Source organism: Canis lupus, chromosome 28 (assembly GCF_003254725.2).
Source record: "Canis lupus dingo isolate Sandy chromosome 28, ASM325472v2, whole genome shotgun sequence".
Lineage (NCBI taxonomy): Eukaryota > Metazoa > Chordata > Mammalia > Carnivora > Canidae > Canis > Canis lupus.
In genome coordinates, this window is record NC_064270.1 from 27,960,640 (window position 1) to 27,984,788 (window position 24,149).

At 36.1% G+C, this 24,149-nt stretch overlaps 2 protein-coding genes across 7 annotated transcripts in view; one reads left to right on the plus strand and one right to left on the minus strand.

Moving 5' to 3' along the window:
* The window catches only part of SLC18A2 (solute carrier family 18 member A2), a 77,600-nt gene extending 58,534 nt beyond the window's left edge, over positions 1–19,066 (plus strand). For 2 of the 4 annotated variants that reach the window (XM_025467370.3, XM_049103639.1), the window contains 2 exons: positions 13,011–13,178; positions 18,265–19,066. The gene's annotated coding sequence lies outside the window, so the exon portion shown is untranslated. The remainder of the gene's footprint in view (positions 1–13,010; positions 13,179–18,264) is intronic. The other 2 variants (XM_035707760.2, XM_035707761.2) reach the window with 2 other exon arrangements.
* PDZD8 (PDZ domain containing 8) overlaps positions 1–24,149 on the minus strand; it is an 83,976-nt gene that overhangs the window by 19,762 nt on the left and 40,065 nt on the right. For all 3 annotated transcript variants that reach the window (XR_003144251.3, XR_003144249.3, XM_025467367.3), the window contains exon 3: positions 22,971–23,073. Coding sequence is in view for 1 of the 3 variants with exons in the window: in XM_025467367.3 (XP_025323152.1) it covers positions 22,971–23,073 (103 nt within the window). In the remaining 2 variants the exon portion in view is untranslated. The remainder of the gene's footprint in view (positions 1–22,970; positions 23,074–24,149) is intronic.

A 24,149-nucleotide genomic window follows, 5' to 3' on the forward strand; every position in this document is an offset into this window, starting at 1 on the left:
TGAGCACTGGGTGTTATTCTGCATGTTGGTAAATTGAACACCAATAAAAAATTTATTTTAAAAAAATTTAATGAAAGATGTGTAGAACCTGTATGCTGAAAACTATAAAACACTGCAACGGAAAATGAAAGAAAACCAAAATAAATGGAGAATGATACCATGATCACAGACTGGAAAACTCATTACTGTTAAGATGCCAATTCTCCCCAAATTTATCTACAGATTTGAACAGAAATCTCTGCAGGCCTCTGGAGAGGCACAGTCAAAGGCAAGTAAAGGTCCTAGAATATTCAAACCCATCCTTAAATAGAACAGGGATATAGGACTATACTCTGATTTCAAGGCTTACTGTATACAGCACATACAACATAGATAAATCTCAAAGACATGTGGAATAAGAGGAGTCAAACACAAAAGACCATATGCTCATGATGATTCAATTTGTATGAAATTCTAGGAAATGCAAAATTAGAGTGACAGAAAACAGATTAGTACTTGTCAAGGACAGGGGGGTCAGAGACAGCAGATTGAGGGCATATAGTAGCAGAAATAAAATTTTCAGGGAATGGAAATATTCTATATCCTGACTGGGGTAAAGATTACATGACTGCATACAATTACCAAAATTTATCAACTGTACACTCAGCTTTATTACAGTATAATTTAAATGCAATAAATTCACTATTAAAAATAAAGCAAAAAACAAATCCTCAATGTGCCATTTTTGTTGTAAGATGCTTAAATATATAGACTACTGATAATGCATTCAAATAGCCCTTAGTTTTCCAAATTGATTAATTTAATAAAAACAACTTGGGATGAATTTGGATGGTCCTTAAGTCAATCAGGAAGGAGAACAACATTTAGATAGTTTTTCCGTTTAACTTATGTCAATCAAATGTACAGATAACTGGAAATACTACACTGCGAATACAGAATTAAACTAGACATAACTATAAGAACAAACTGTATCTGAAAAAAAAACCCAACACTTGAAAATGTAACCCATTTTAATTTTATGTACTGTTAAATCACCAAAGAATATGAATACACTTTTAATTTTTATCAAATACTTGCATGTGGTTAAAAAAAAATCAAATACATAAAATAACATACTAAAAAGAAACAGTCCTTTCTTTTTAAGCCCCTTACTCCCACACTATAGAAACTACCTTAAACTTTTGTAGTTGTTTAGGGATTATCTTTTCTTCCCCTAGAGAATACGTTATTGCCCAATGTATCAAATTTTAGACAATCTGCTGACTTCCCACTGTAACAGACAAGGATGTTAGCTCCACCTTTCTTTCTCAAAATTATAGTAGAGTTACATCACTATTTTTAGCTCCTCTAAATATCCTCTTTATAATTTTAATTAATACACTTATATTTCTATTTATTTCATTTTTCTTGATATTAGGACTCTAATATCACCTTCACCTCTGCTCTTTACCTTCTAAACTCTACCATCAGAGGTGTTAACTATTAATTTTCTAACTCAAATTAAGGTATCAAGTTTGATTCTAAAAGCTACCGAGCAGTACTGCTTACAATTATTGTAACTAAATAAATGTTTATTGTAAAGCGAACATTTATTACTATATTTTTTGTCTTATAGAGCTTTTCTTTTTTAAAATTTTTATTTATTTATGAGAGAGAGAGAGAGAGGTAGAGACAGGCAGAGAAAGAAGTAAGCTCCATGCAGGGAGCCCAATGTGGGACTCAATCCTGGGACTCCAGGATCACGCCCTGGGCTGAAGGCAGGCAGACGCTCAACCGCTGAGCCACCCAGGTATCTCAAGCCTTTTGATTTTCTTTGGAGTTTTTTTTTTTATTTTTTTCAACAACATAGCTTTCACTGTAAATGCAGAATTTATGTAAGTATGGCTTGGGCGGCTAGCTCTTAAATTCATCTATCCATTTGTTTACATATTATTTAGTACCCAGCTGAAGAATACCCACCCTTTGCCTTCTGCCAAAAAGAAGCCAGTTAATAAATGCAGAAGAAATGATAATACTAGAGAAATCAACTTCTTGCAACACTGTCCCCCCCTCAAAGGTAGAGACTGTTTTAGTTTTAGATTAAAACAAAACAAAACAGGACACAGGGACTAAAGATGCAACAACCCAATATTATCTATGAATACTGATCAGATATCAGTTTTGAAAGAAAAAAAGGCTATAAAAATATTTATGGGACATTGGGGGCACTTTAATATAGATTATTAGGTAAAATTAAAGAATTAATAATTTTCTTATGTGTGATAGTGGTTATTATGGTTATATAAAATGCTCCATTTTTAGAGGACTCATACTAAAATATTTAGGGATGAAATATCTACATGTTGATGTCTACAATAATCCTCGACCATGATTTGAGGCAAATGTAACTGATACAGTTACAAAAAAAAAAAAAAATAAGTAACTGGGATGCCTGGGTGGCTCAGTGGTTGAGCGTCTGCCTTTGGCTCACGTCGTGATCCCGGAGTCCCAAGATCGAGTCCCACATCGGGCTCCCTGCACAAAGCCTGCTTCTCCTTTTTCTGCCTGTCTCTGCCTCTCTCTCTCATAAATAAATATTTTTTTTTTTTTTTTAAAGAATGCTAGATAGAAACAACAACAAAAATGTAACTGAATGTCATTGGTAAAATGAAATCTCCATCTCAAATGCGGGGCTCTGAAAAGGCTCAGTTATTATTATTGTTATTAGCAAAACTTAGTACTGCTAGTTAAAAATGGGAGTACAAAAGGAAATTTTTTAAAAACCATTCTGTTGTGAATGAATTCAATATTGTAGCTAAGGAAACAAGGGCAAACTATTACGACACAAACATCAATTCAGGACATTAGAATATGAAACTATCTTATATTGGGCAAACATTAATTTAGTTTTATAGGATCAAGACTGAGAAGCTAAGTTTATAATAATTTAAAAAACTGTCTTATTAAAAAAGACAAAGATGGTGACTGGTGTCAACAGTTAGTAAAAGAACAATAGCCAGTTCAAACCCATTAGAAATACAATGGCTAGAGGCACCTGGGTGGCTCAGTGGTTGAGCATCAGCCTTTGTCTCAGGTCATGATCCTGGGGTCCTGGGACTGAGGCCCACACTCCACACAGGGGAGCTTCTCCCTCTATGTCTCTGCCTCTCTCTCTGTGTCTCTCATGAATAAATAAATTTAAAAAAATACAATGGGCTCAAGCAGTGGGCTTACTTCCAAAAAGGTAGGAATTATGGCCTAAATGGTAGTATTTATCTACTTTTTCACAAAATTGTAAGTTTTCATCTTATAGGGAGAGAAAAAACTGTATTTCTTATGACCAAATAAAGTATTATGGAGAAAAAATGAACATGGAACAGTATTATATTGTCCTTTGGGCTGCTGAGCATGAAATCCATTTTAGGAGGAGGGGTAGAGGGAGAGAGAGAATCTTAAGCAGGCTCCACACTCAGCATGGAGTCCAATATGGGACTTAATCTCAGGATAAGCCAAAACCAAGAGTCAGATGCTTAACTGACTGAACCACCCAGGTACCCTTGGTCAGGAAATCTTTATTAAAAAAAGAAAAGGGGGATGAAAGTAGAGGGGAAATGTCTGTGGTAACAAATCTAGGTAGACATTAAGGTGGGGGGGACTCCAGGATCATGCCCTGAGCCGAAGGCAAATGCTTAACTGCTGAGCCACCTAGGCATCCCTATTTTATTATTTGTTATAAATATGTCCCTTAGGGGATCCCTGGGTGGCTCAGAGGTTTAGTGCCTGCCTTCGGCCTAGGGCATGGTCCTGGAGTCCCGGGATCGAGTCTCACATTGGGCTCCCTGCATGGAGTCTGCTTCTCTCTCTGCCTGTGTCTCTGAGCCTCTCTCTCTCATGAATAAATTAAAAAAAAAAATCTTTAAAATAAATAAATAAATAAATAAATAAATAAATAAATAGCTCCCTTAAACCTGTATTTTGTGGCATGACTGATATTTTACAAGAGAAGTAAGAATTAGTAAGTTAGTACATATTAAATGCTTACTATGTGCTTAGCAGATACTAATGTTTGTCATGTTCTCCCTTGCTCTGGGTCTATCTCTGCAACTCTCTAATTCCCAGTATGGTTATGGTGGGAAATGGCCATGCTTATATAATATGGTCCTACTGCTCTGCCTCATTATATGGGCCAGGGCACATACTTGACCCAAGTTGGACCAATCAGAGTTCCTTCCTGGATGGTGGGAATGCAGATTCAGAGATTCCTTGAATGGGACAAACATAAGTGTTGCTATAGGCCATCTGTGAATCTTCCTATGAACTAAGAAACAAATCCAGTCTGCAGAGTGAATAAGGTATATAAACAACCAGAAGCAGAGAGGAAAGACAGGCCTGACAGTGGTTTAGTTTCTGGTTCCAGTTTGTTTCTAAGGCCTAGCTGCACTCCTGCTAAGAGCTAAGCCAAATCTAACCCACAAAACCATGAACAGTGGCCCTTATATCCACCTGTGGCATCTATGCAACACCAAAAATGTACCCCTTTTTTACTTTAGCTAGTTTTAGTAGGTATTTGTTGCAAACAAGTTCTAACTTAACAAACACTGTGTTATAGACAATATCTGATTAAGCTCAAAGTGCTGTATTTACTAAACTGGAAAGCTACAAATACATCATAAAAGTTAGAAAACCTTCCTCTGTGGCTTAGCCTGTGTCAACTGGCCTGAATTTCGTTAAAACCAAAAAGATTTTAACTGGAGGAGAAATATTATTTCTAGTATTTTCTGAATTACATACAAAAAAAGTTTATCAATTGTCAAGAACTACTGACACATACTAACTAAACAGCAATTACATGCAGTGAATCACAAGTCAATATATACAAGATTGCAGACAGCCTGCATTTAACTTCACCAATAATGTCAGACACAGGTTAAAAAATTCTAGCTGTATGTGCATCTATCTTGTGGAGAGCAATTTAGTAAAAACACCAAGATAACCTTTAAGAGCTCTCATACTCTGACATCCTTTTAGCCTTTCTTGGACTCAGCTGGGATGCTGTATTTTCACCTGGGGGGAAAACAACATATTGATTTTAAATTTCTTCCTTATATGCACATAATTTTATACAATGGATAAGAAAAGGATATATTTTAATAACACATCAATATAGCTCTTTTACAAACTAGAAGTTCTGTTTTATACAAGCTTTTAACATTGAGGGGGAAAAAACCCCCAGAAGTACAAGAAAAAGGATCACTAAGTCAAAGACCCTAATTTACTGTGACCAGGTATTCTTTGGAGTATTCTTTCATCAAATATGTTTCTGAAAAAGACATCTGAGAATTATTTCCCAGCTTTTTCTAGTAGAGTAGTGGGGCAGGGATGGGAGAAATGACACAACAATCTGTACACATATATGTCACAACGCCAGTATATAATGGAACTTCTATCAGCAGGCTTTTCAATGCAAATAATCATTCCCTTTTTAAAAAGATTTTATTCATTCATTCATGAGAGACACACACAGAGAGGCAGAGACATAGGCAGAAGGAGAAGCAGGCTCCCCATGGGGAGTTTGATGTGGGACTCGATCCCAGGACTCTAGGATCACACCCAGAGCCCAAGGCAGATGCTCAACCACTGAGCCACTCAGGTGTCCTGCAAATAATCATTCCTAGTCTCCCTGGTCCATAATGTAAACCAATACCTTTTCTACCAGAGTTCTCATTACAATTTAAAAAGATGCTCATGGTCTTCAGAGCATGTATTCTGTAACTCCTTCCCAAAATGAAATGGTGTTAACATTTTCAGAAAAAAATCAATGGTGATCTAAGAAATAGACATTTAACAAAACTTACAGCAAAGCTACCAAGGAAGAAAGTAACGGGGACAAAAGACAAATTTAATTTGGCACTTGAAGGAGCAGTACGTTTATCAGGAAGCCAGGTCAGGAGTAGAGGCAATGTGTCTAACAATGAGAGCAGTGGGTCTGAAGGGAGGAGATGAAAGCTAGTATGGCATATTTGAAGAAATGAAGGAAGTTTAGTATTACAGCTCTTTGACAAGTTCCCATGTGAAGAGGGAGGAAACCTTGTTTCATTCAACTAAATGATCTTTCGAAAGGAAGAGAATCAATTCCACCACCAATGTTATGCCCAAGATATTCAAACGTTAATAAATAATAACTATGGTATAAGAAGCATTTGGATGTGCTAATCAACACTATAATGTGACTGCAAACTTGAATAATATTTAATCCACACTGATCATTCATGCACCTTGAAAAAACGCCCAATTTTACAAATACTTGAACAAAGGGGAAGGTTTATCTAAAAAAAAAAAATCTAAAAAGTCAAATGTTCAAAAGAGGTTTCAAATTGTTTCAAAGTTTGATTATTTGTTATAAGATATACTATTCACAAAAATGTTTTATAAATATACATATATTTGTAAACCATTAAGAGCTTCTCCTTCTATCGGTCACTGATGTAGATTATCCAAATTTCCAAATTATCCAAATTTTGAATTCTGAACTCAGGTACTCTAAACTTAAAGCTCAAGGCCATAAAACACAAACCAAAGTAGTTTGAAAATAGAATTCTTCCATGGACACACTTTATTTACTTAACCAAAATGTGAATGCTGAGAAAGAGGCACTTCATAAATTACTAAATGAAGACTGAGGCTCTAAAAAAAATCATACAGTTCTTGCTTTTCTCAGGGCAATCTGCCATTGAGATGAGGAACTTGTGACTTAGAGTGATTGTTCTGACAGACTCCCTAGTGGGTAGTTAGGAAAGAGAATGTCTACATGTGATGGACAAAATGGTGAGAAGCACAGAAACAGGTCTGACTTGGGCGACACAACCGTTAGCTCTAAGTTTCCAGGTGAGCTCAGCCTAGCGGTGTTGCTTGCCTGGCTGCAGGGCCAGCATCCAAGTGGAAAGGTCTATGAACTACTTCTTTTCCACCTATCTGGGTGGTTTGAAACTTAATTTCCTTTTCTCCCTTTCTTTCTGTACGGGGGTGGGGGTGAGGGATGGGGGGGGGGGTGGTAAGGACCCTGAGTCAGCCACCAAAGACCCAGGACAACAAGATTAAACAAGGAAGACAAACTACACTTAATTCGGCTCTTCCCAGATGGCCAGAGAGTGGATTATGTCAGGGCTGTGATGGTCTGGAACAGGAAGAGCTTCCTATAGGATTTTTTTTTTTTTTTTTTTTTTTTTTAGAAGCATGTTGATGGGAGACAGCTAAGTGACAAGCATCTGGCTCTACAAGAGGAGGCCTCTGAAGGAGGAGCTGTCTACATTAAATATTTTTTGGATGGGAATTTCCTACTTACTGCAGTATTCAACTATTGCTGTACTGATTTGCAGTGGTTTTGTTGCCTACTGTTTTTTAAAAACTGAAAACATACATTCTTTCAACTATACTATGAGTTTCTGAAGACTGGCTAAGAGCCTCTACAGCACAAATTGATGTGGGATACTCATGTTTCTAGCAACACCTCTACCCTCCTCCAGGACTCTTTTCTGTACCATCCCAGTTCTCTAGCTTCACCTACTTCCTCACAGATCACAGAGATTTGACCTGTTTTCCTCTCCTTTAAAAAACTGCCATCACCTAGGGTTCAGCCTGGCTTCCTAATTCCTATTACCCCAGAAAAGTGCACTATTCTTATTGATGTGCCCTCTGGTTTGGGTACACATCCTAAGCAGGGATAAAATTAGAATAACAAGTGCAGAGACTCTAAAAACAATTAGCTTATAAATTTTGTAAGTTTTTGAAAATACATGCCTGAAAGTAGAACTATTTTGTTTATGCCAATTGAATACCCTGGATCTTCTGCAATCATTCAAATTCGAAAACTTTTCTTCAGAAACTCTTCTACTAATACAGCAAACATTTCTGTCAGAAAGTCACTTGAGTTTGAAAAATCTGGTCCCCATGTTCATGAGAATATAATACAGATCCTTTGGTCAAAGTAGCCCAAACTCTGATGTGAAGATTTTCAGAAGGTAACTAAAAATCTCCTTTTTTGATGGGCCGTTATCTAGACTACTTTAGGTGGCTTGCTTATGGCTCTGGCAATTGAATTCTGAGTATCAGAGATCTAGGAAATTATGATTACAGTACTGAAGATTTATTCCCTAAACTCTGAATTACAATTGAGAAGTCAGGATTTCTAAAACTAGAACTTTTATATTAAATTACTGAGCTGTATGCAAGGGTAACGTTATGTACTACATACTCAGCACAGAATGTGGCAGAGGTGTAACATTCTGGTCATTTCTTTGAATACCAGATGTCAGACCAATCTGCTTATGGTTACAGGGCACAAATTACTGCCAGGCTAGAAACCAACAGCTTAGCGTCCATCTCAATTAGAAGTAGCAACAACATGCTGTGGAAGATCTTGGGCCAGATTTCATATTTTACCACCCATCACTTTTAAAAATCACAACAATAAGTGACGATCCTACCACAAGGAGAAGCATATGCTCATGTTCACAGCCATTTTCTCTCTTTGAGTTAAGTAACACAAGTAACATTTCGCTCAATTCTGAAGTGACAGAGCTAGAACTAGAGTACTATTACTCGACAGCTGCTTATAAAGCACATTTTGATAAATTAGAATTCTGAGAAGTTAATAAAACAATTTCTAGGTTCTAGAATGAAAATGGACACATACGGGAAGAAAGAAAATAGAGAGTTCCTAAAGGGTCATTCTATATCAATCCAACCTACTTTTTTTTTTTTTTTATTTATTCATGAGAGAGAGAGACAGAGACGGAGACACAGACAGAGGGAGAAGCAGGCTCCATACAGGGAACCCGATGTGGGACTTGATCCTAGGTCTCCAGGACCATGCCCTGGACTGAAGGTGGCATCAAACCGCTGAGCCAGCTGGGCTGCCCGATCCAACCTACTTTTAAGCACAAACAGGTTTGACAACACAGAAGATGCAAACTGAAATACTGCATGGGACCCTCAACTACTGAGCAATTGTGTGCTGCTCCTGAGAACTCAACTACATTCTCAGCCACCTTCTATTTAGGTCCACCCTCATCTAACAGGAAAGAGGAGGCACCATATCTATCAGCAGTCTTTTCTGAAACTGTCTCGTATGAGTAAAGAGGATTCACAATTTGTACATAATCATACTATCTTTTTCAAAGAAGGTATATAACTCTGGAAACAAATACGGCAAATATCTTGTTTTTATCTCTTGGCATTAAAATTACTATCAACTCCTAAAGAACTTTTCAAAGACGTGTAGTTAAAATTTACTTCATAAAGATTTAAATTAGAACAGTTCTTAAACTTATAATCCAGATAAACGAAAAAGAATCTGTCAGGTAAAGAAGTGCTACTGCAGAACTAAATTTTCATGCTCCTGTCCCAAATGAGAACAAAAATTATTTTATTTTATTTTTTATTTTTTTATTTTTATTTATTTTTATTTTATGATAGTCACAGAGAGAGAGAGAGAGAGAGAGAGGCAGAGACACAGGCAGAGGGAGAAGCAGGCTCCATGCATTGGGAGCCCGACGTCGGATTCGATGCCGGGTCTCCAGGATCGCGCCCTGGGCCAAAGGCAGGCGCCAAACCACTGCGCCACCCAGGGATCCCAATACACAAAAATTATTTAAAAAAAAGAATTCTTAAAGGGGCATATTTGAATAGTACAGTGAATAAATCCTAAATTCTCTCACTTTGATTTTTACATGTGAACAGTTTGTCAGTAGAATGCCTCAATTTTTAGTAACCAGCTCTTAATGGATAGTTAACAAAGCAACACTGGAATCAGCCCCTCCTTAGCACTAGGGTGGTTTCAAAAGTCTTTTTTGAAGAAAAACTGCAATGTCTGGGATGGCATGTATTCAGTGCTGGGTTTCTAATGTGCATTAGTTTGGAGATCTCAGATGAGTGACTTAGCCTCTGTGGGTCTTATGTGTATACAGTGAATACTAGCATCTATCACACTGGTTGTCAAAATTAAAGAAACTATAGGAATAAATGACTAGAATAATCTAGGCACTTCCATGGTCTCTCCTCGGCTAGAACAGGAAGACTCCTTTTGGGAGTGAAAATAAAAATACAACGAGGCCCCTCAATCTTCAAAACAGAATGCCAGCTTGGAAACTTCTCTGATAACCCGGTCTCAAGCAACTGGATGGTAAATTAGAACTGCATCCTTTGGTCATCTCATCTAAGAGACAACAAAGATATAGAAAATGTGCTGAAAAAGTAAAGTCCATTATACAAAAACAGAGATCTAAGAACAAAAATTAAAAATGATCCTCTAAGTTCAAAGGCTGTTAGGAAAGAAATCATATCAAAATAACTACCTGCAATGTACTTAGGTTTCTTCTCTCTCTTTCTAAATCTGATTGAAGTCTCCATTAATGCTATGATTTGGAACTAATTTAAATTTTATATAACCATTCCGGTGAAATAAAAACCTCTGAGAAGTATGCAGAGTCTGAGTTATTATGGAAACAACAGAGTGGAACATTGTTGCCCATTTAAATTTCTCTGTCAAATAGCTCCGATTCAGATCACCAAGTCTACCTTCAGCTTCATATACTATCACTGTACTTCTGCAGGGGGATTTACATCTTACTAAGGAACTATTAAAGAGTCAGATTTTTTTTTTGACTTTTATCTTGAAATAATTTCCAACTTGAGGAAAGATGCAAAAATAGTACAAAAGATTTCCACTTTATCCTGAATCCAGACTTCCCAGTTGTTAACATTTTGCCACATTTGGTTCTCTCTGCATATTTTTTTTTCTGAGCCATCTGAAAATAAGATGCAGACATAATGCCTCCTTTGCCCCTAAATATTTGAGTGTTTCCTAACAAGGACATTTTCTTATAACCACAGTACAGAGATCAAAGTCAGAAAAATTAACACATACAATCTACGGACTATATTCTAGGTGGACTGCAACTGTGTACCAATAGCCTTTTTTTTTTTTGGTAGTCTGACCAAAGAATCACTTAGATCAAGGGCCAGCAAACTGTAACCTGGGGACTGTTTTTAAAGAAGTTTTACTAAAAAACAGCCATATTATTTAATTATTGTCTGTAGCTGCTTTCAGGTTAGAACAGCAGAGTTGAGTAGCTGTGACTGTAACTATCTGACTTGCAAAGTCTAAAATATTTACTGTCTGGCTTTTTATAGAAAAAGTATGCCAAATCATGACTTAAAGAATGGATGTGCATGGATATACTCAGAATGTCATTACAGATTTCTTTACAACATCAAAAAATTGGAAAAGTCCACACATTCATCAATAAATGACACCGGTTAGATAAACACACATAGTGGTGTATCAGGCAGAAATAAAAACAGTAAGACATGTATATGGAAATAAAAATAGGCTCTCAGCATACCATTATTAAGCAGGAAAAAAAGGTGATTATGAAAGACGTGATTTCATTTTTTAAAAAAGATTTTATTTATTCATGAGAGACACACAGAGAGAGGCAGAGACATAGGCAGAGGGAGAAGCAGGCTCCCTGTGCGGATCCTGATCTAAGATTTGATCCCAGGATACTGGGATCATGACCTGAGCTAAAGGCAGATGCTCAACCACTGAGCCAGCCAGGCGCCACCTGATCTCATTTTTAAGGAACCATAAACATAACCTGTGAATAGTGTGTATATGCTTGTGTTTATAAAGTTCTTCTAAAAAGTTAACAGTGGTCTTCTTGGGTAATGGGATTATGGTTGGCTTTCGTTGTTTTCTTTATAGCCTTCTGATTTTTTTATATGGGTAAGAAATATAGCTCATACCAATTTCCAAAGATATCAATTTTATCTTACAGAAACTGTTGATTTTATTCTTAAATATGTATTTCCTCAAATTTCACACATAATGTATTACACAGGAATTAAAATTCTGCTTCATGATACCTACACTTCCTTATGCTCAATGGCTTCCCACTCAGACTTCTAACAACATTCTCAGTATTGACGAATTTACGAAAGATAATTCACACATCATTCATTTAGAAAACGAGCCATCTGTCCATAGTCTACGAGTCACTTGATAACCTTTAAAGAAATATAACGAATTACCCAGAGGTAGTCTTATTTACAATGATTAGTAAAACATTCTTATCTTTTCCAGTATAGAGCATACTGTTTATATATAAGCAGCTTTTAAATATAACCACTTATTTGTCTAGTATGATTCAATGTCCATGTAAATTAACATGCTTACAAATGAGAAACATAGCTGTCCCAAACCCGCTTTGAACTAGTCATGTTCAGTATTTATATGGAGAAATACATAGCACCTTATGGAAATACTAAAAAAAGACTGACTTAACAGGACAAAGGAGTTAAGTGTGATCATTGTTGCCCTTTGCCCTTGCCCGTTTGAAGAACAAAAACTTCAACCTAGTTTTACTTTTAGCCTACTCATTTTAAATTACTAAACAATAGAACTTCACATTTACAGTAAAATGTAAAAAATGAGTGCTAGAGATCTATTTAGCCCCAGATATTACTACTTTCTAAATGTTCTAAAACTATGCTGTTAATTACAGATACCTAGACTTTTTCCTATGCTATGATATTAACGCTGTTTATTCCTTACAGGTTCTTGGTTTATCTTAAACCTTCCTGAAATTTAAATGCTTGTCCATGTTTTATCCTCACATGAGATGGGCAGCAGCTGGCTGATCTCTTACAAGAGCCCTTATTAGACACATTTTTTTTTTTAAACTTGCTAATGTTCTTAAAAGTCACTGTTTGGCCCTTAAGTCTTAAAAAATAAACAAAAAACACTATCCCACAACTGAAGAAGCGATTCCCCTGTCCTTTTCCATGTTGTTATAGGAAGGATTTAAAAGAATACATAAAATGTCAGCATTAAAAACATAGGAGCAAAGGAGTTGGCATTTTAGGTCCAGTTTGATAATAGTTACTAGTATAGTTATTATGGGCTGGATACTGTGCCAAATGTTTTACAGATATTTAAACCTTGTACTATTACTATTTTAAATCTATTTTAGAGACGAGGGAATAACTTGTTCCAAAGGCAGAGAACTAGAGTCAAAGAGGCCAGATCTGAACCCAACAGTGGTGAGAATGGTACAGTAATTAAGAACACCAACTCTGGAGCCTCACTGCCTGGGGTGTGCAGACTGTCTTCACCACTTGCTGCTACCTGGGGGATCTGGGTAAGTTACTTTCTCTCTGTGTCTGTTTCCTCCTATATAAAATGGAGATGACAGCCTATTCTCATGGGGCTGCTAAGAAATTTAAATAGTTGTTGCATACAGAGTCTTACAATCATGACTGGCACAAGAAATTGCTCCTAATGACCATGAGACTGAACACATGTGGGCAGGGAGGTATATGCTACTGCAGGATCTCTGGTAACACCCAACGCTTTTCTAATTGTTTATTTCCTAGCTCTGCATCCTGCACCCAAGGCTATGACTCAGGAAATGAGCTACTTGGCTAAGTGGGCTTCTGTGGGCAGGTGCTACTGTGTCTAGAATGGGATGCTTTAGTTCATGACAAAGTATGGACTGAGTAAATGAGTGTTACTTGGACCACAGTAAACTAGAGGGTCTTGAGAAACAATTCAAAAACAGTGTTAAAAGTTTTATTAATATTATTTTAACTTATTCTCAAAAACTCTTTTAAAAAATAGATTCTTACTTCTTTGTGAAACCATTCTGCTTCTCTTTATCCTATTTAAAAAAAGAGGTCTAAAAACAGAGCATATAACCCTAACTAAAGTGTGTTAAGGCCTTATATGACAGCATCGAAAATATAAAAACAAACAAAAAAATAGATCAAAGCAGCACATGAAAAAAATTCCATCTCTCTATTGACCTTTGATAACCACCGTACCTCAAACCCAACACAAACAAAATGAGACATTATTTCTCTTCTTCCTAACTCATGGCTCATCTTTCTGGCTTTGTCTCTCACTCTCCCCAAATCCACTCTTTATTTCCAGTGGTATCCAAGCCATATTGATCCTATTTTCCATTTTCATTACCGCCATTCTGGTTCAGCCTTTCACTGTCCCTCACTTCTACTTTTCATACCCTTCCTTTGTCAAGTCATCCTTGACTTTACCTTTACCTATTTGTTGCCAGATTTAGTAGTTACTATGTGCTATATGCCAGGTACTGAACTAGACATTTTAATATAGAGAATTTCATTTATCCCTCCTACAACCATGTGAAGCATGATCAGTCCCATTTTATAGAGAAATAAAGTATTTGTGGACGAGATGGGTTTGAGGGCTTTGACTAGGATCATGCTGCCAATAAGTGACCTAGCTAAGACTCAAATTCAGAGCCAGTCCGCCTTAAAGCAAGATTCTGATGAGATTACTTTCATTCTAAAAGCTTCCATAGCTCCTACTGTCTTGGAGAGTAACGGCTAAACTTCTTGGTCTGGTATTTAAAGCATTTCTATAATATGGTCCAATCTTTTTATTGTTGTTTTATATAATTTTCCTGTACTACCATAGTCTTTATTTAATCTGGACAACATGTATTCTGAACATACTCAAACATTCTCATTCTTTGTTTTTACCTCATGTCCTCCTCTTACTATCTCAAAATACTACATATACCTGGAAAGCTTGGCTCAACTGTCACCTCCTATTCTTTCCCAGTTGTCCTAGAATACCATCTCCCCTCATAATATTTAGTTTTGAAACTCTCTTAGAGCATTCAAATGCTGTTAGTACTGATGTTCACCATACTGTTGATCTTATTTCCTCACTGCTTATCTTCCTTTAAAGAGAAGACCATATTCTCATTGCTTACGCCTCATATTCAGCTTCTATTTCATATTCACATGGTGCCTTATACTGATTTGGAGAGTTGATGTTTCTATATTTTAACCTAAGTTCCTACTCTTTTCACAGTATTTCACAATCATATTAAACACACTAAGAAAATATGAAACAGATAACTGCATCCCTCATTTTTAACCAAAATGAACTTTAAGAGTGGAAATGCTCCATAGGATTTACTCCTAAAGCTTAAAAGGCATCTGGTTTACTTAAGAAGCCAAATTATAGAACATTACATATGGTTAAAATTCCACTGAGTGTCTCCTGTATTCACAAATATTATCAAATTGAACTAAACCAGAGGTTTCATAAAAACTGGCATTTTCAAAAAAGCTTTATTTGCTCTAATCTTTTTCTTCCTTTTGATAAGATTAAGAAGACTGTAAATGGCAAATGGTTAAATAGGAACACCAAAATGCTATCTGCAAGGCATCTGGCCTTAAGCAAACACACCAAAATGCCAACTCTGAAGCATCTAGTCTAATGTATTTATACATTTGTCTGTCTCAGTTCCTACTTGAAATCACAGTTCTTTAGGGTAACTCTTTTTGACTCTTTGTGTGTGTATATTCAACAACTTGCAGATAGATCTGGATAGCTATCATTCAGCAAGACTTCTAAAACTCTCCAAAACCAAAAAGGAAGTAGGACAAATAAATTTTAAGATCACAGTTATTTTATTTAGGCTACACTGAACTATACATATACACTTAGAATAAGAAATTCTTTTAATGCTTTTAATAATGCCATTAAACCATTATGTACCACATTTGTAAACTAAAACTCTTACTGTAAATACCAGGCTTTTAACAGAAGGAATACTGAGCAGTAAATCTCATTTTGCGACTAAGTTATGCTGAAATCTACAAGTCTAGAAGCAAAAAGGTTGAGGGTAAATAGAAGCTCCCAGCTAGTCAGTCATATTTAGTATTCCTGGAAACATTTACTGAATACCCACTAAATGCCAAGTGCTAAAAGCAAAAACAATCACAGTGTCTGTAAAGAAAGACACTGGTGAAGTTAACACCAATAAAATTGTCACACAAATATAAATATGAATTCCCAACTATGAGAAATATTCCCAAGGCATTTCATGCTCATTAGGCAAAGTTTTTTTTAGAGGAACGATGATTGGTTGATATATCAGTCACAGTCTAATAAGGAAACAGAAAACATCTAAGTATTTGAAGCAGACATACTTCAAAAATGGGGAATGGCTACTCAATGATAGAACTGAAAATCAAACAGGGAGACAGTGGAGCAACTTAAATACTAGCAAAAGTCACAAGTCACCATCAACCTTAGGCTGGAAGGACAAGGGAGGAATTGATATTTGTAGGCCAGGGGCTACAGCATCCAGCATAAGCAGAAAATATAGTGGGCCTATCCCAGATTTGTATTTCAAAATGATCACTTATCCTCCTTCACCCTCCTAAGACACTAACTGCACAACTGGAACATACCAGGGTTTCTACTAGGTACAGTACACATAAACACAAAAAGAATACAGCATATTTATCTATGAAGTATATTAGCAAGTATGTAGTATGCAGAATTGTCAAACACCTTTTAAGTATCTTTCTTTTAGCATTTATGTCATCTGATCATCAATCATCAGGGACATAAGATTTATCTTCATTGCCCCTCAGACTTAGTTCCTTGTTCAGTATATTTGTTGATCATTCTGCTGTTTACTTTTTGTATTTATATGCTTCCATTAATCATTTACCCATCTTTGTATTTTGAGCTGAAGATCACTTTTCCCCATTCATTTACTACATATCACTATCTCGCTGCCATTTTAATTTTACTTTTCTCCCGATGTTATCTAGTTTATCTAGCTCTCATAAATTTCTTGTATTATAGAAACCAGAAATGCACAAATAATTAATTCTGTGAGAATTTCATGGTTTTTAAATAAGTGTATTCATTTAGTGACATTACTCTCATGAAAAGCTGAAATTTCTTGCTTTACAGGCACAAAGATGTATTTATTTCTATAACGATCCTAGATCTCAATTATTTTAAACATAGTTTTGAATTCTTATGTAATTGTCCTAAGAGCTTTTTCTTCATTTTGTTCCTCTTAACTTGGAGCATCTTAGAAAAGTTTAGTGCCATGTGCAAATCTGATTCTGTTGTCCATCCTTCTTCTTGATCTGTGCTGTCCAACATAGTAGCTACTAGCACATGTGGCTACTGAGCACTTGAAATGTGGTTAGGATGAATTGTAATGTGCTATAATTGTAAAATACGCACCAGATTTCAAAGACTTTAAAGGAAAAAAACACTCTCATTTTTAATATTGATCACATGTTGAAATAACGATGTTTTGGGTACATGGCTCAAATAAAACATTACTAAAAATAAGTTCACTTGTTTAGCTTTTTAAAATGTGGCTACAAGAAAAATTTAAAATCACCTAAATGGCATACATTTGATTTCCATTGAACAGTGTGGTTTCAGATCATTTGTAGAAACTGATCCAAGTCCTGGACTCAATCATTCAGGATATTATGCTTGGTCATCTTTATCCTTAAGGCAGTTCTATGACAAAATATTATCCTGCTAATGAAATGATTTGGGAACCTTTGGTATGGTTCTTCATCAAAAACTCTGGGGCAGCCTGGCTGGCTCAGAGGTTTAGCGCTACCTTCGGTCCAGAGTGTGATCCTGGGGACTTGGGATCGAGTCCCATGTCGGGCTCCCGCATGGAGCCTGCTTCTCCCTCTGCCTGTGTCTCTGCCTCTCTCTCTCTCTGTCTCTCATGAATAAATAAAATCTTAAAAAAAAAAACAAACAAACTCTGAAAGTTGACTGTTTCCATTTCTTCTATATGCTTGTTTAGCACTGCAATATTAGACAGGGAATGAGTTCTCTATATATTGTACTTTCTTCCAACATTATCTGCCCTCCACCAAGTGTTTCCTGCATTCAGTTGCTCCAACCTTTACTCTGAAAGTGTAGGGAGACTCACTAGGTTCTGTAATAAGGCACACTGCCTCTGAATCAGGCTCAATTTTAGAAGTTGAGCATGGCTGATCTTATTATGAAGGTCATCCTTCCATTCAGATCCCATATCCCTATAGTTTCAGAGCTATCCTTGCCTCTGCTCTAAACTGATTCCAGTACCACTACTCTCAAATTGTCTTCTAATTATTAGAATACCACTCGGTCCAGTATTTGTTAGAGTAGTGGGATTTAATGGAACAAGTATAGATCCTATATGCAAAAGGCTTTGGCTCTCCGTGTATGAGCAAAGTATTTCATAGACTCGTGTTACACGAGTTTCCAGTGTTACACATTTGGTTTCCACGCCTCTTTTCTTATACTGACAGTTCTTTGAAAATAGGGTTATTTTATTTTCAAAGTGCCTCTTTAATTTTAAGGGTATGTTTAAAAAGAAAATTGAGGAAACCTGATACAAATTATTTATCTTTCAGAAAATGAGGTTTTGACTGGGAAGTAGCAGTGAAGAGAAAGAAAAGTACCACTCAAGTCAAAACAGAGAGATAAAGTCTAGAATCCAGGAGGTGAATTCTTCATAATCTATGGTATGGCTGACCCTATCTAAAGCCTTTCTTACAGCAGCTGCCAACTGCAAGTTGCCAGTTGACACCACATAACCTTCTGATAGGAATATACTCATTCTGATTAAGAGTTCCAAATGATCATTTATGGATTCTTTCCAACCATTAGCTGAACGCTCTTCAGGGATTTGTTATTTCTTATCTTTCAGGCAAATCTGAAATACTATGACATCTCCTAATGCCTTGAACCATAGTTCCCTCAGATACCTGCATATTGGGCTCTGTAAGACATGACGTGCTTCTATTTATACTGAATGTATGACTGCTCCAGTATCTCCCTTCTGTCCACCTACTGTAAATTCAGGGACCCAGAAGATTCCTTTCTATTTCCTTGTCCGTTTCAAATAGGAGGAAATCCATATTCTTTTCAATTACTTGCTTATATCCCAATATAAGAAAAATTTCCTTAAAAATAAGTCCTCAGGCAGACTGGAATATTTCCTTATCATAAGACTATGGATTAGGCACCTAAAATGCATTCATAACCCTTCACCCTTGCCTTCTACTCTACAAAGGCTGAAAAACTAAAATGATTCGCCATAGTTCCTTGCTGTTGGAAACACCGAGTGACTCAGTTCTATCCAAATGATGTAAGTGGAAATCCATGGGAGGAGATTCCAGGAAAGCAATTAAAAAGGACAAAACCTGGCTGACATGTGCTTATGGCATGCTTTAGACCTCACTTTTTTTTTTTTTTTTTTTTTTTTTTAAGACCTCACTCTTTTTCTTGAAAGGTGGATACCCAGGGGGTGGGCATTAGACATCTTGCAGCCATGAGGATAAAAATCTCATACTAAGGATGATGGAGGAGAAGTCAGTCAAGAGCCAGGCTCTGTACTTACAGTATCACTGAGCTGCCATACTGACCCACAGCTTTTCACACAAGGCAAGTCTTTTTCTTGCTTAAGCCATTATTCATTTTATTTTGCTAATATGGAACTAATGCATTATGACTGTTCCAGTTCCACCTCCCAACACTTGTGCAAACACTACAAATCTAGAGCTTTTCGTCTATCATTATTATTTTTAAAGGTTCTATTTATTTATTTGAAAGAGAAAGGGAATGAGCCAGGGGAGGGACAGAGGGAGAGGGAAAGGGAGAAGCAGGCTCCCCATTGAGCAAGGAGCCAAATTAGGGGCTTGATCCCAGGATCCTGGGACCATGACTTGAGGCAAAGGCAGACACTTAACTGAGTGAGCCACCCAGGTGCCCCATTATTATTATTATCATCATTATTATTACTAATGATCTTCCACTATCAGCAAGATGATAAGGTACATTATAATGCTTTAAAGACACAAAGACACATTTAAATTATGGAAAGAAACAAGTTTCTATTATTCTAATAGTCACTGAAACAAGTGGCTCTCTTCATTGAATAAATTTCAACATTTAAAAAACTAATTTAAACCTGAAAACTGTATTTATACAAAGATAGCTTCTAAACTCATCAAGTACTCTCATGTATTTTTAAATGATATTCGTTTTTTTAATCCCAATTTGCAATATATTGCAAATGATCAAATCCAATTCTGCAATCTTTTATGTAGTCCTAAAGAACAATAAATTCTCCTCTCTAGTTATTAAATTCAGACATATGTAATTTAATGCCTGGAGACACTTAACTGCTGCTGACATTTTTGATACCTGATGTAATTAGTAACCCAGAAATCTTTCTCCAAAACTACCTATGGCATATGTGAAGACCTAAAATTGTAACTCAAGATTAAGATCTTATTAACCTTTGCTGTAAAATATTAAAGCTGTCTAATCTCATATTTTTGCAAATATAATAAAAGAAACTGAAAATGCCATTAGCAATGGCAAATTATGATCATTTTATACCCAGATAAAACAATAATGCTTTTTCATGTATTCATGTAATTCAGAACAAACTGGTTATTTTATTCCTCTGAAGAGTTGCTTCAAATTGTTTGAAACATAACTTAAAAGAAAGCTGGGGTATGAACAACCACCAAAGAAATGGGACCTTCCTAGAAACCACTATTTTGACCATGTCATTCAGGTGCTCAAAATCTTCAATAGCTCCCTACTACTTTCCAAATTAAAACCCTTTGGCCCATCCTCCCTTTCCAGCTTTACTCCTATTTTCCCACTCAGGTCAAAATTATTCTATTTATTCCAAAAGAATTTCATATATTCAATCTTTATGTAAGGATATTCACAACACTTATTACTTAAAGAAATTATGTAATTTAGAAATAATTCGAGGTCAAAAGAACGTCTAAAGCATACCATATTTCCATTAAAAAAAGTCATGCTCTCAAGAGCATGGAGATATGCTTATAGATCTTTTATAAAAATTGAGAACTGTAACTATTTTTTAAAATGCTACAAATAATAACAGATTACTCTAGAAATACCAAAAGCACATCATTACTACTATAAAATAGCTAAGTAGCATAGTGCAGAAGTACCTATTCACCATAATGAAGATGTAACAGGGAAATTGTTTTCCTAAATACTGGCTACAAATAATCACAGGATTGGCTATATTGCCACCAAGAATTAAATGTATTAGAAACAGCTAAATATCTAAGTTATTAAGTATTACATTTTTAAAGAATACAACTATAACTTATTCTTGCAAAAAACTTTTGACATGCTAAATGGATCTTATCTTTCAAAAGACTAAAAGTAACTCCAGAGAGGTTTAGGGGTTCCAAAAAGCACTCTTGGAATTTTATTACTATCAAACCCATAATATTTCAGTATATACTTAGTAAATGAAATAAATTGTCTCTAAAAGAGGGGCAATGGTTCCTTTAAGGCATAGACTCCCTCCTCCATTTTAGCCATAAAATTCTGGAATTCTGTTTCCATTGTGAAATTTCATGGGCTTAATACAGAAATTCTATGGATAATTTGGATAAACGCTCTAAATCTTAAAGAGACTACTAGATTTATGCAAAATGCAAGAAGCACATAATAACTGCTATTAAAACTGCTACTCAGAATATTCAGAAAATACCAACTCACTTTGGAAACAAATTAACCAATAACTAGTGACAATTTTTATTCATTTAAGAACACAAAGAATCCAACAAGTTCACTTAAATATGTTGAAGGAAAGCACTACTTTTGTTTATTTTTAATTCTAGCATTTAAAATATTTTAAAAGCAGGGACCCTGACTGGCTGGGTGGTTGAGTGTCTGCCTTCGACTCAGGGCATGATCCCTGAGTCCCGGGATCTAGTCCCACATCAGGCTCCCTGCACGAAGCCTGCTTCTCCTCCATCTGCCTGTGTCTCTGCCTTTCTCTGTCTCTCGTGAATAAATAAATAAAATCTTTAAAAAAAATATTTTAAAAACCTTTATAATTTTTTCAGTCTTGCAATTTAGGTAATAGTAGCGAGGGGTTTTTTTAATCAAAAAAGAAAACAGAACTCTAAGTCCTTCATACACCAAAAGTACAGCCCAAATCCACTGTCTTTTTTTTTTTTCCTATTTCCTCAGGTAGTAGCTAAAGTAACCAACATTTCCCCTAACTGCCTCCTAACCAATCTCTCAGGTTTACTCTTGCCCTCCTACAATCCTTTGTCCACAGAAGCAGAAAGTTTTGTGCAAAATATACAAAAGATCATGTCACTTGTCATTTTAAAACTCTCCCACCACAAATAATGAAATTCAAATTCTGTATGAGATTAAGCGTGACTCTTTAGCTTTCATACCATGCACTAGCTATACTAGCCTTCTTTTTGTTCTTCAAACCCACCCACCCTCACACAGGTGCTGCTCCCTTTGCAGGAAATGCACTTCCACTCCCTCATTCCCCCAGACTCTCCAGGTGGCTTGCTCCTTTTCAGGATTCAAGTCTCCAGTGTAGCGTTGTCAGAGTTAGCATATAAAAATTGGGTAAATACTTATAACAAAAAAAATTAGTTTATCTGAAATTCTAACTGAATTGGGCATCTTGCTCAAGTGCCATCTCTCTAAGAGTTTTCCCTGTTATCAGATCTAAAGAATCTCCTCTGTCATAATCCTATTTTCTTCATAGTATCTGTCAATCTCTGGAAATTTACCATGTTTACTTCTTTTGTTTACCCATTTATTGTCATGTTCTACCACCATCCTGTAAGGTAGTTTACCTCTCCCATCTCTCTTCTAACCCTCACATCGAACTTCTACGCCCATGTTAGCACCAAAAAAAAAGGTCCTTTTTTGTTCTGAACAGTTTCCTGCATCTAACACAGTGCCTGGTACAAAGCAAGCACTCACTCATAAAACATCTACTGAATGAAAGAATTTACTTGCTTTCTAAGGTATTTAGAATGATTTCTAATTCCATCCTCGTGAAATAATTTTCAAGTTCTAAAAGGAAAATTAGACTAGGTTTCTTATGCAAGCAAGTAATCTGAGTATCACAGTTTTATGTGATTCATTTTATTACTGATGTTGTGCTGCAACAGAATAACAGTTGTTCATAATTATGTGTACAGGATCAAAAATAACTCTATAAATATAAAAACATTATTAAAGGTATGCTTATAGAATATAAACTTTATAAAGAGTAAAACACTATGTAAATCCACTGTACCGTCTTAATAGAACTCCTTTGTTTTTCTTCCCAAACACCACTGCTCAACTCGAGTGTACAATGAATATTTGCCTCTCTGTCATAGGATCCAAAAATGAGTAACCTGCAGTATAAAAATAAAACAAGGAGACTATTATACCAGTTATACACAATGAAATTTTTCTTTCTGATTATACTAAGAAGTAATAAATTATTACTATTTATAACTTTGGTAACAGAAAAAAAAAATTAAGTCAAATACTTAGTACACCCTCTAGTGGAAAAGTGAAGTAAAGCTAAAATTAGGTGAAATTCAAGGACAAGCTGTTTCTTAGCAGATAAATAGAAAGTAGTATATATTCCTAAGTGTTCTGTAGTTTTTAGAATACAAATACTTCACATCTTTGGTTAGGTTTATTCTTAGGTATATGATGGCTTTTGGTGCAATTATAAATAGGATCAATTCCTTAATTTCTCTTTTATTTCTTTAAAGATTTTACTTATTTATTTATTCATGAGCTACACAGAGAGAGAGGCAGAGACACAGAGGGAGAAGCAGGCTCCATGCAGGGAGCCCGATGTGGGACTCGATCCCTGGACTCCAGGGTCACACCCTGAGCCGAAGGCAGATGCCCAACTGCTGAGCCACCCAGGCGTCCCTTAATTTCTCTTTCCTCTGTCTCATTGTTAATGTATAGAAATGCAACTGGTATCTGTGCGTTGATTTTATATCCTGCTGTGCTGAATTGCTGTATGGGTTCTAGCAATTTTGGGTGGAGTCTTTTGAGTTTTCCATATAAAGTATCATGTCATCTGTGAAGAATGAGAGTTTGACTTTTTTTGCCAATTTGAATACCTTTTATTTCTTTTTGTTATCTGACTGCTGAGGCAAGGACTTCTAGTACTATGTTGAACAACAGTGGTGAGAGTGGACATCCCTGACATGTTCCTGACCTTAGGAGAAAAGCACTGGGTGTTACATACAACTAGTGAATTATTGAATTCTACATCTAAAACTAACGGACTTGGGATGCCTGGGTGGCTCAGTGGTTAAGCGTCTGCCTTCTGGCCCAGCGTGTATTCCTGGAGTCCCGGGATCGAGTCCTACATCGGGCTCCCTGCATGGAGCCTGCTTCTCCCTCTGTCTGTGTCTCTGCCTCTCTCTCTCTCTGTGTCTCTCATAATAAATAAATACAATCT